The sequence below is a fragment of the Montipora foliosa genome, chromosome 3 (assembly GCF_036669935.1).
Source record: "Montipora foliosa isolate CH-2021 chromosome 3, ASM3666993v2, whole genome shotgun sequence".
Lineage (NCBI taxonomy): Eukaryota > Metazoa > Cnidaria > Anthozoa > Scleractinia > Acroporidae > Montipora > Montipora foliosa.
In genome coordinates this window covers 23,312,453-23,324,795 of record NC_090871.1, presented here as the reverse complement: position 1 = coordinate 23,324,795, position 12,343 = coordinate 23,312,453, and the positions used below count along the sequence as shown (strand labels likewise).

At 39.3% G+C, this 12,343-nt stretch overlaps 1 protein-coding gene and 1 pseudogene across 1 annotated transcript; one reads left to right on the top strand and one right to left on the bottom strand.

Moving 5' to 3' along the window:
- Positions 1-2,438: 2,438 nt before the first annotated feature.
- On the bottom strand, positions 2,439-4,678 carry LOC137994629 (tropomyosin beta chain-like). The gene has a single exon (XM_068840233.1). It carries the CDS (start codon positions 4,611-4,613, stop codon positions 3,231-3,233), a length of 1,383 nt encoding a protein of 460 aa, XP_068696334.1. The 5' UTR covers positions 4,614-4,678; the 3' UTR covers positions 2,439-3,230.
- Positions 4,679-5,256: 578 nt separating this feature from the next.
- On the top strand, positions 5,257-11,987 carry LOC137994628 (tropomyosin-like; annotated as a pseudogene).
- Positions 11,988-12,343: the final 356 nt, after the last annotated feature.

Sequence of the window (12,343 nt, the reverse complement as noted above, 5' to 3'; positions counted from 1 at the left end):
TTTGTATATAAAGATAAAGAAATGACGAAGATGACAAAAATTACGGAGCGCTTCTCTGCACCACCGCACATACTGAGAAAGGTGCATATATTGTCATTAGAAGATAGAACTCATCTATAGCTATCTTCTATTTTAGAGTTATTTTAAAAAGACTGAGGGCATGTCTCTAAGTCTAGAAATCTACAGCTAAAAGGTTCAAGAACCTCTAAAATCAGTACGCGATGTAGAATGCTAGAACAGAAGAGGGGTTCTAAAATCTCTAAAAGTTCTAAAGTTCTAGAATATCTATGGTCCATGTTGTGAGTCTAAGATTTCTAAAGCTCTAGAATATGTAAGGTCTTTTGGGGCTTATAAAATCTCTAAAATCTCTAAAGTTGTAGAATATCAAACGATCCCTTTGGGGCTTCTAAAATCTCTAAAAGTTCTAAAGTTCTAGAATATCCATGGTCCATGTTGTGAGTCTAAAGCTCTAGAATATGTAAGGTCTTTTGGGGGTTCTAAAATCTCTAAAATCTCTAAAGTTCTAGAATATCAAGCGACCCTTTTTGGGCTTCTAAAATCTCTAAACGTTCTAAAGTTCTAGAAGTTCTGGTAAGTGGACAGGCACAACAAAAGAAAAGAAAGGCAGCTCACGAAAGCCGGGCTGATGTAAAGTGTATCATCACGGACTGAATATAGTTGAAGTTTTGAGTTGAACATAACAGAGAATAAAGAATGTTTAGACTGGTTGTTTGTATACTGAGTACAGTGTTAAAAAAAGACCTTAAAGGGGAGATGACGGGTTTGTTAGCGGTTAACGAGCCGCTTACAAACCCGCATTCAATCTGAGCAAGGTCACGGCTGCTCGTGTGATATAATTATTACGCACACGCTTAAAGAACGAACCATACACATATTCGTCCGTTCACCTTTTAGTCAAGTTTTCATGTCCATTTGTAATTCGTTTGGGAAAACGACGGAACGTTTTAGCTCACTTAAGGTGCTTGGCCTAATCACTGAAACGAGCGCTTGGATTGACATCAGCAAACGAGTGCTACATTCATCACACTATCTCGGTAAAAAGTGTAGTTAACCGGACCGTAAAATGAAAGTTAAAATTTTAAAAGAGTGCTTAGGCCTAATCACTGAAACGAGCGCCTAGGCTTAATCTGTAAACGAGTGTTATATTCATCACACTATCTCGGTAAAAAGTGTAGTTAACCGAACCGTAAAATGAAAGCTAAAATTTTAAAAGAGTGCTTAGGCCTAATCACTAAAACGAGCGCTTAGGCTTAATCAGTAAACGAGTGCTATATTTATCACACTATCTCGTAAAGAGTGTGAATAACTGAACCGTAACATGAAAGCTAAAATTTCAATGAAAGAACGAGACTAGTTAGAAGAGCTAGGGATCGTTTGATATTCTAGAACTTTAGAGATTTTAGAGATTTTATAACCCCCAAAAGACCTTACATATTCTAGAGCTTTAGAAATCTTAGACTCATAACATGGACCATGGATATTCTAGAACTTTAGAGCTTTTAGAGATTTTAGAAGCCCCAAAGGGATCGTTTGATATTCTAGAACTTTATAGATTTTAGAGATTTTAGAACCCCCAAAAGACCTTACATATTCTAGAGCTTTAGAAATTTTAGACTCAAAACATGGACCATGGATCGTTTGATATTGTCACCTCATCTATAGCTATCTTCTATTTTAGAGTTATTTTAAAAAGACTGAGGGGCTTTGGGGATTCTAAAATCTCCGTAAACGTTCTACAGTTCTAGAATATCCATGGTCCATGTTGTGAGTCTTTCTAAAGCTCTAGAATATGTATGGTCTTTTGAGGGTTCTAAAATCTCTAAAATCTATAAAGTTCTAAAATATCAAAACATCCCTAGCTCTTCTAACTAGAACAGTTCTAGTATGCTATAGAAGTTTCTAATGTCAAGACCTGCACCTTTATGCACATACTTGATGGAATTTTGATGGAACTCTAGACTTTCACGCCGTAACTTTCTTTCCCGTCTTTGCTTCTCCATTCTATTTGCTGTTAGAATAGCACTGAGAATGTGACATTTGATTGCATTTGATTAGATAATTAAACCTGATTTATTTTATTATTGAAATAGTTGTTTCAGTATACAATCAACACCGTTTCAAGGGTATGTCATCTTCCATCTCAAGGAAAATGTCAAACAGATTCTTTGATTACATGTACATTTGCTTTGAGGAAAAAAAAAAGCATTCACTTCTGGTCTAAAATCACATTTTAGCCATTTTGCTATTAAAAACAAAACTGATGTTTTCGATCACATCTGTCATCTTGACCAAAAGCTATATTGGTCACATTTGCTACTCTAAGCAAAAGTGGTAATTATTGTACAGTGAGACAAAAACAATTTTATTTTGCTCACAATGCTACCTGAGCAAATAGTTAAACTTCCTATCGTAAAAAATCATAACAACCTGGTTATTTGACTGCATTTGGTATAAAAAGCAATTGTGTGAAAAAAAATGTATTTTGGTCACATTCATCCCGAGCAAATCTCTACAAAAATACATGCCTGAACACATTTGCTATCCTGAGCAAAACCCTGGGAAACGACACATTTGTTATTCTGAGCAAATCGCTGCAAAAATTCTTGTTTGAACACATTTGCCATTCCGAGAAAACAGGTACAAAAACTAATATTTGCTCGCTTTTACTCACCTTGTAAAAAGGTGCAATGATGACAGTTTGATCAAATTTACAACTTCAGGGAAAGTACTTGCAAAGTTTTAGTCTTAACATCATGTTTACTACCCATCCAAATATCAATAAAAATACCATGTTATCCCTACTTTTACTCACAACAGCAAATTTAAGACAAATGTGGCTTTTACGAGCATTGCTTTGGGTAGAAAAACTGTGGCAAATGCGATCTTTGCTTTTCAGAAAAATTAAGCAAACGTGCACAAACGCCGGTAGCTGCATTTGCCATGCATTATTTTTCTCCGCATTTGCTATATGTGTTTTCGTCCAGTGGGATACAAATATACTGTAACCATACTTGAGAGAAAACTAGAGCAGATTTGTCACTTTAAGAATGGCAATTTGCTGTGTAGAAAATAACTAAATTCTAGAAAACGGTAGCTCATCGGAGCCTTATGTTAAGGCTTGATAAAACCTGACCGCATTATAAGGTGTGTCAAACCATGGTAACTACTCCACAGTTCTTACTGTTGTTTTACGTTCTTTTAGATTTGCTTTAGTTGTCAGAATTTTCAAGTTCCTTTTTTGCCTCTAAAGCCTTCCTTTTTTCCTTCTCCAGCTTTTCTCGAGCTTCTTTTAAATCCTTTGCAAAGGTGGCAGACAGATCTCGAACGTTCTTTTGGGCATCTTCGATGGTTGGGTTGTCCTCCAAGTAGTTGTACAGATCTTGTCTGGTCTCCTTGATTTGGAACATGTACACACCACACACGTCATCCAGAGCAACCCACTTGGAATAGTATTCCAGGGCCTTTCCCTTGAAGCCATTAGAAGTCCACACTTTCATGCGCTTTTCTTCGGGCATCTTCATTGCTGTCTCAACTTGCTTCTGCATTTGTCCTGTCGCCAAAGATTCACAGTGCGCTTGCATCTGCTGCCAGAATATGGCTGCTTTCATCATGATAGCAGAAAGCGATTTGAGTGCGCCGATGGAGCTGTGCAAAGCTGTAATGGCTGCTTCTGCCAACTTGCCGTCGTCCTGGCAGTTCTTCATTTTCTCTGCGAATTCTAGGTATTGTAGATTAGCCTCTAGGCGAAGATCTCGCTGCTTCTGCATTTCCTCTATTTGCTTCTTCTTTTCTTCGTTTGCCATCTTCATGGCTTCTCTATACCCCGTCTTGTCACCAATGCTCTGTATCTTTTCGACTGCCTTGTCGATCTCACGTGCTGCTACCGATTGAACAGCACCTACGATGCCTGTTAACGCACCCGTTAGTGTGTTTAATAGGCTGTCCTGTGCGTCGAAGGCCTTGTTTTCTCTCTTCTGAGCCTCGTCATAGAATGCCTTTGCTAGTTCTTCCGCTTTAGTTGCATTCTTTTGCTGCATCACTGCTTGATCTCTCTTGATTTCAAATTTTTTTCTCTCTTCCTCCAGAGCTTTCTTTCTTTCTTCCTCATCACCTTTCGCTCTCTGTGTGTCTTCTAAAGCATCTATTACATCCTTTGTTGCCTTCTCAAAATCGTTGTGCAGTTCATCTGCAGCCGCAGCCATATCTTTGGCGATGCTGGTAAGTTGCGAGAGTGTTTCAAGCGCCATCTCTTCTAGTCCATCTAGCAAGTATTCATAGGTTCCCTTAAGTTCTTTGAGTACGCTCTGTGATGCACCTTTAAATTTGTGCACGGTGACGGCTGATTTGTCGGCCAGTTTCGTTATCTTGTAGCCAACCCGCTGTACTTTAATCTGTACCTCAGTGTTTCCTGCTACACCATTGTACGCGACACGAATAAAGTTACCGAGTTTTCCCAAGTCTTCTACCAGGCTGTGGAGATCCAGCGAGCCAAGAAGATGGCCTTTAGCGGTCTGAACCAGTTTACTTCCAGCGTTTGGTATGGACACAAGGTTGAATTGCTCTCCATCGATGACTATGTCAGTCCCAGCCATTTTTGTTGGTTTCTTAAGGCTTCAGTTAAGCACAAGAGGAGCTTAGTTTGGAATGGTGTAATTGAGTGCCGAGGGATAAAGCGCGTTAACTTTCATGCGTCCAGTTAAATGTTCTGTTCTAAGAAACAGCATAGTTGGGACTTGTTACCACACAAATCTGACCAATGGTGGCGTTTTCTTACCATATTTGGTTGCGGAGTGATTTACAGCTGTTTGTAAATAAAGCACGTTTTCATTTTCTTGGAAAGCAGGTCGGAATTTTCATCTGCGTATTCGGATAGAAAGGAATCTATGCATGTCTACATTTCAGTTCCTGTGGCAATTAAAAAGCGTCTCTAAACGTAAGACAACGCACGGAAAAAACGTCCTTTACTGTAATTTTGTCACCTCGTTTGGTTGAAAAGTGTCACGCAGTTAGTACATCTTATATGTCACCTGCGGGTCTTTACTTGGAAACTGCGAAAATGAATAACTTGCATTCTTTGCGTGTTGACAGATAAGACGTATCAGGTTGAACTTGCCTCTCATTAACCTCTGCCGACATACGAAAACGGAAGACTCGCAGCCATAGCGGCTTTTGTAGTTTTTGTTCCCTATGTCGTTACATGATTTTAACGTATCCCTTTGAACTAGCTAAAGCAACATGGCGTTAATTTCATTGAGTTTTAAGTGTTTTAACGCCGTGGAAACAGCTCTAGAGGCTGTTAAAAGCGGCGATGCTAAACGCTCGGAGGTCGTTCTGCGGTCCGTGCATAAAGATGGGCAAATGTTAAAACAAAAAGCTGCTATACTTATTGGTCAGCTGAGCACGGCAGAGGAAGATCATAAGCGTAAGGTAGAGAATCTCACTCGGCAAATGAACGACCTTTTCGCTGAAGAGACGCAGCTTTTAAACAAAAAGCAACATTGCAGAATAAGAATTCCTCGTTGAACGACGAGAGGCAGCGATATCAACGAAGTAAAGAAGAGGCCTCAAGGAGGTACCAAGAGGCGGAGAGAGCGAAGCGAGATGCAGAAAGGGAATATGAGGAAATGAAGCCTTTTTTCTGGATACCTATTGTTGGCTTGCTTCTTGCTCTACTTGAGGACAGCTCAAAAAAGGCGTCTGAAGCTTACAGAGAAATGCAACGCCACGAAAGGGATGTCGATCAAGCAGAAAGTGATCTCAAATGGGTGAACTCTCAGATTTCTGAGGTGAGCTCACATCTTTCATGTTTAGGGGAAAGGTTTTACTACTAAGGAGATCGATCGGCTGTTTTTGAGTTTTTGAGAGTTGATTCCCCTACGGTATTTCCCGAGTGCAGAGCGCATACAAGGTAACTGTGGATCAATTTAAAGGATTCATTCTAATATTTGGCGACTGTTTCGAATGAGCGTGCGTATTGTTGATTTTAATGCTGCCTGAGCTGTCAGAGTCGTCTCAGTTAAATGTACTTTTGCGAGAATTATTAGAATTAGAAAATGTTGTTTAACTCAGCGTGTGGCATGAAAACTCCAAAACCCACGACACGGGAAAGCTACAACTCCTTTAAGACATTGCATTTTTTTAAGGTCGTTAAGTCAACTACTTCTTCAGTAATACAGAAGTGAACAAACAGTTCATAGGCATGTTTGCCATTGGTTTCATTTCTGTTTCTACTTTTCGCGTTGAGTTTTAGTTAATTTAACAACATGATACGGTGATTCAATTCAGTTAACTACCGTAACCACGAATTACAACGGAATTCCAGTCACAAATGGAGAGCGTTAAATCTGACGTTCCTTTAGTTAGTTGCCTCGACGTGCTTTTATATGGTGAAATCGTCTTAAGTTTAAGAACGAGCAAATTGAAGTGACGTTATCCCAACGAACTAAATTACAGCCCGAGTAAGGGTCAGGGGCGCCCAAATAAGAGCTATAGACGTTAGGCTTTCTAAAACCCTGTCAACTCTGACCAGTGCGATTAAGTTTACATGAGCTCGATCTGAAAGTATACAGGGATTACATTCCGGACCGTCACGAGACTTGCGTGCGGGCTCTTTGGACTCTTTCTTGTTATCCGCCATCTTGTAATGGTGCAACAGCACTCTTGCGCATGCGGCAAATTGAGTGCCCACGCTCCGCTTCGAACACAAACCGATTCCAGTTTTTGAGATTTTTGAGTCAGCTGTTGAGTTGATTCGGCTGTAAAGGAAAAGGTGTTTCTGCGATCAAGATCTCAGGCTCAACATGGACTCCACACAAAAACTAAACAGTAATTCAAATGTTTCCGATAAGAAAGTCGTAAAAGAGGTAAGCTTATTTTAGGCATCCAATATTTATTTGTTTATGCCCGTTCCATGAAAGAATTATCTTGGCTGCCAAACCATGTTTGCTCGTGTTTCGCTCACAACGTTAAAAATCTTGAAGTTGTGAATTTTAAACTAACAACATTCTTCGTTTATTACGTTTCGCTTAAGCGCAATTCCACTAAAAACGCTGGGGGTTTTGACACAACATATGTTTTAAGAGGTTCCTGAAGGAGGGTCGTCCCAATCCCAATCCCAATCCCATTTCCCTACGTGCAATTTTGGCAACAGAAGTCCGAGTTATTAAATTCTCAGTCAATAAGAAAATGTTATTTATCGGTAGAATAAACAGTCTTAAGCCGCAGTTTAAGCGCACCGTGTGTTAGAAGCGGTTAATAGGCTGCCTCTTACCACTGAGTTAAGCCTGATACTGCAGGTCGAGGACATAGGACTTCGGACCGCATTGGTTCAGTAATTTCTGTGCTCAAATGACATCAGCGAGGAAACAAAATTCGCCTGGTTGCTTCTCTCCCGTGATTGTCCTTCGAGGGTTTTTCTCCAAGTACTCCATTTTTTCTCCATCATTAAAACTAACAGTTAAGCTGGGCTCGGTAATTAACTCTTGAATAACAATCGAGGTAATGCGCACGATCGCTAAGAATATGGTGAAAGGTTTGTTTAAACTACTTGAAGAAACAAGCAGAGTTATCTTGGTTATTTTTAGGTAGTTTAAAGCAATTTTTCACCTCATTTCTTTGAGATTTATGCTGCCAACACTGGTCCATACGTTCGAGATTATATTATATCACTAAGAATATGTTTAGCTCACCACTACATCCCCGATTATGTAAAAACTAGGCCATCTTTGTTTTTCCAAGTATCTTTAGGTGACATGTATCAAAACATGCAAGTGTCATGTCTGTTGTTTCTTAAACATGTCATTTATTCTTGTTCCAGTGCTGAACCCTAAAACTCTTCCTGCTGTCTGTGCCTATCTGGTCAAAGCATGCACAGCAATCAACATTCAACCTTGCTTTCGGAGATGGGTGGGTGCTATAAGCACTACCCCTCCCTTCAATCCTAAAAGATACTCATCTCTCTTGTATGGTACAGGGCTTGATTTCCTTCATTGTAGTGGTGGTAGAGAGCTAACTGAAATTATCTAACCAGTTTTTCAAAATTATCTAGAATGAGAGAATTGTTCACTTGCCACACCCTTCTTGTTCAATGTTTGATGGAAAAAAGCACAAAGAAAACATAATTTCGTTTTTTTTTAAATCAAGTAAACTGTGACAGTACATCTTACATTCAAATAAATTATGTTATTCGAGTCTTTCTCTTGCTAAGCGTGGGTTTGGATATTAACTTCTGAGAATACTTCCACCTGTAATAGTGGCAATGATGAATAATATAGTACCTACAATAATAAAATTAGAGAGTTATTTAAGTTACTGTATATTTTGTTTTGTGGTAACACATACCATAGTTGTTTTTGTGACTGTTGTCATTGCTGAGGATGAACCGGATAGACTCATCTGCGCAGGCTGTTATCTTGAGTCCATTGTGGGTCTATTATTGGGTAATCAGTTGGATCAGTTGTACAGATTGAATAAAATCTTAGAGTATGAAGCAGACAATGCTTCTAATCTTGCTGGATGTATGATTACATTCCCCTTGAAGTGTCTTTACAGTTAACGCAAAATTTTAGCTGGCTTTTTGCTAGGGTGAGGCAAGCAAAAGTGAAATGAGTATTTTCCAAACACATGCAGGTGAATGTCTCCACACCCCCTAAACAAGGTAACGGAGGAAGCAGCTAAAAAAATCTCCATTCACCAACTAGAAAAAAATGTGGTGTACCAGCTACAGGAAAAATGCCGAAAACATATTTTAAACGATAGACCACTATCAAACGCCACGTGAAAGGATAACGTAAAGTTCCATTGGAGTCAAGTTTATATTTAGTTTCAAAGCTATTTTACAATATTTCTTAAAATAAAAACATATTGTCTCTATTTTATAGCCTTGCTCTTGCAAAAGTAACCAGTGTTTAGAATATGGGAATGGAAGACAGGAAAGTGACTTATCCTAGCCGAATGAGAGGGAAGCAGGCGTGAACAGAACTTATTTCTAGCTTTTAAATGATTCCAATGAAGAAAGCAGACGCAGTTGTCTCTTTCAGCAGAAGTAACTCGAACCATCTTTGCAGTAAGGATTATCATTCTGCCTTTGGAAAGATATTTACCCAGCATTTTCCTTCTCAGAGCACAGTTTTCCCCCCCAGAAGTTTACCTACACAGAGACCATTGCCACTAATAACATTACGAACTTTATGCTTTTGCTATGTAGTATTTCGCATCTGAACTGGCGGGTGGCGCGCCTCATACAGTTCGATGTAACTTGAAAAGTAGGTCTTACCATGCAGTTAACTTTGTTATAGTATACTATTCTTTAGTGAACAGTACATGAACTGTACACGTTCATATAGAATAGCAGAGTGAAGACAGTGAATGCAAGGAGAGGTTTACTGTAAAACTATTATTGACAGAATGAATATTGATGGCCACATTGTCACACAAGCGGAAATTATGGTTATATTTATTATGACAGAAACATATCAAACATGAAATTTTGATTTAATGTGAGAATCTTGATTAATTGATGGACGGTGTTACATTCGGATAAAGGAAGTAAAAATCAAAAAATTATAAAAACAGCTGTTTTTGATGTGACATTTACAGTCTCCCTTATTCGATATACATGATATTTACAGTCTCCTTTATTCGATTTACATGATACTTACAGGCCTACTTATTCGATTTACATTATTGATATTGACAGGCTCTGTCATTCGATTTACATGATATTTACAGGCCCCCTTATTCCATTTACATGGTTTTTAGGAAGGATAACGTTTTTGCAAACGTTGGCCGTGTAGCACTTATATTTAAACAGACTTAACTGATTGGAGTGTCATGTGAAGTGCTAAGTTTCTACCCCATATGAATCATGTGAGCGTTAGCCCTACTGATGGAAATGGGCCCACACATGGACAGAGAACCCACGACCTTCGGGTTAGATCACCGCTGCTCTACCGACTGAGCTACAAGGTCAGACGGGAGCAGGCCGTGGGAACTGAAGATGTTAAAGTCACGGGAATGAACATGTACGAGGTCAAGGAAGGATTACGTTTTTGCAAACGTTCAATTCCCACCCTGGTGAGAGTTTTTCTCTGTCCTTATGCGGACCCATTTCCATTGGTAGGGCCAACGCTTACATGGTTCATATGGGGTAGAAACTTGGCTTTTCACATTACACTCCAATCAGTTAAGTCTGTTACATGGTATTTAGTCTCTCTTGTTCGATTTACTTGATATTTGCAGGCCCCCTTATTCCTTTATTCGACTGATTCACATGATTATTACAGGCTCGTTTATTCGATTTACGTCATATTTACAGGTTCCCTTTGTGGATTTTCATGGTCTCATGTCCCTGGTTTGAGAAATTTACATGATATTTGTTTCACCTGAAATATTTACATGTTTTTTTACAGGATTTCTCATAACATGTAAATGGCTAAAAATCATGTAAATTTTCATTTACAGCATCTTCTTGATGATTTACATGTTATTAACATAGTATTTACATACTATGGAAATTTTCAACTTTTCCAGTAATCTCCGCGATATGCCTAAAGTACGAGTTGACTCGTCGCCAAATAAAGCTCTGACTTGGCCGGCAACATTTTTAAATTGAATTTTTCGCCAGTTAAGGCCTTCTGAACAAACTATTGCGAGGTCATGAAGCACAGGTTACTTTTTCGTTTGTTTTCTTAGATAGAGAGAGACCTGAGAGTGATTTCCCATAAGGTAAGTAAACTGAGAAGCGAACGAGAAGTTTGCCACGAGAAGCTTAGTGACATAAAAAACATGGTTTCATTTATCATGCAAGCTGTTTCATTCTGGGATGAAGTCGTCATGGTGACGGAGACAGCCACAGTGAAAACTGGAAACCTCCAAAGGATAGTGAATCTGGCTGGCAAGAAAACTGACCCTGTAAGGATCCTGAAGAGCTCTGGCACCCACACTATGATGGCGTCCTTTAAAGATCGCTGGATGGAAGTGGCAGAGATGATCAGTTCTGATCGAAACAATGTGATTTTTGACAAGGTAGTGCTTTTTAAATTAATGCTCAAGCTTACTGCCTTTTGCTGCCATACATAGAAATAATTTGAGGGCAAGATATTTATATATTTCGAAATAACTGAGACTGGACAAGCACCTGCAACAGTTTTAAGTCATAATTTAATACAAGCACCATATAAAGCACCGCATCCTACAGTAGGTGGAATCTTTTCAGTTAAACGTTGCATCTGGTGCTAAATTTTGTTCGAGGAAAATTTGCCACTTTGTCAGGGCTCATCGAATTTGGGCTTCTCGGAATTCTTTCTTTCCTTTTTTTCTTTGTTCTTGATTAAAAGAAATTACATTAATTTGCTGTAAATTTGAGATAATTCCTGCACTGTTTTTTTCTTGTTGTTCCTTATAGTGCAATTGATTGTAATTTCGTTTTGGTTAATTTTAATGCTTTCTGGAGATTTGATTGGATTGTAAAAGACCGAGAAGGTGCGTCACAATGTTCGCGCTACGTTACATTGTCAACACTGTATGTGTTTTAGAACACGTCTGTGGCCGTGCCATCAACTTTCCCGCCATTCTGATGCATTGTCGTAGTGCTCTCAAAGCTGGCTAAGCTGAAAGCAACTGGCAATGTTTACGATGATGGTCGTGCTGGTGTAAATAAGTCCACCATAATTAATTTCGTTTTGGCTTTCTTAAATTAAACGTTAAAGCCGAAAGCCGCAAAAGCTGTTTCAGAGTGACCAGTTAAGGCCTTCCATTGTTAGAATGTTTTAGCCATTTGTTTGGGCTTCTTTGGGCAACTTCATTCAAATTATGTTTGACAACGATGATGTAATTTACGATACGCGATCAAGCTTGTCACAATTCAAACTCCGCATATACTTCTTTCCTCAACAGGAAATACTGTGCCTTATGTAATCCCCAAGCTTTTCCCAACAGCCGAACAGCTCCATGTGAAGTGAAGCGCCTGGCGGCTGCATGCACATTACAAGCGCTTCGGAAAGTCAAAGTTTTTCTCCCAATTTACGGGTTTACTGTTAGTATTTGCCATTGCAGACGGTTCATATGCTTCTTTCCCATGGCTTTGAGCTACTCAAGTGTGTTTTTGAAATCTTTTCGTTCAAGAAAAACAAGGATCGGACTTGACCTGTGGCGTCGCTTGAATGGTCTTGGAATTTCCAGCCATAAATCTACTCGTAGAGGATGCCGTGGCGGGGTTCGTCAGCACAGTTTAACGACAACCACAGCTACGACACCTGTGTCGCATAACTCGACTCTTTCAGGTTTATCCTCGTCGGGGCTGATTGCTGTTGGTTCGCCAATT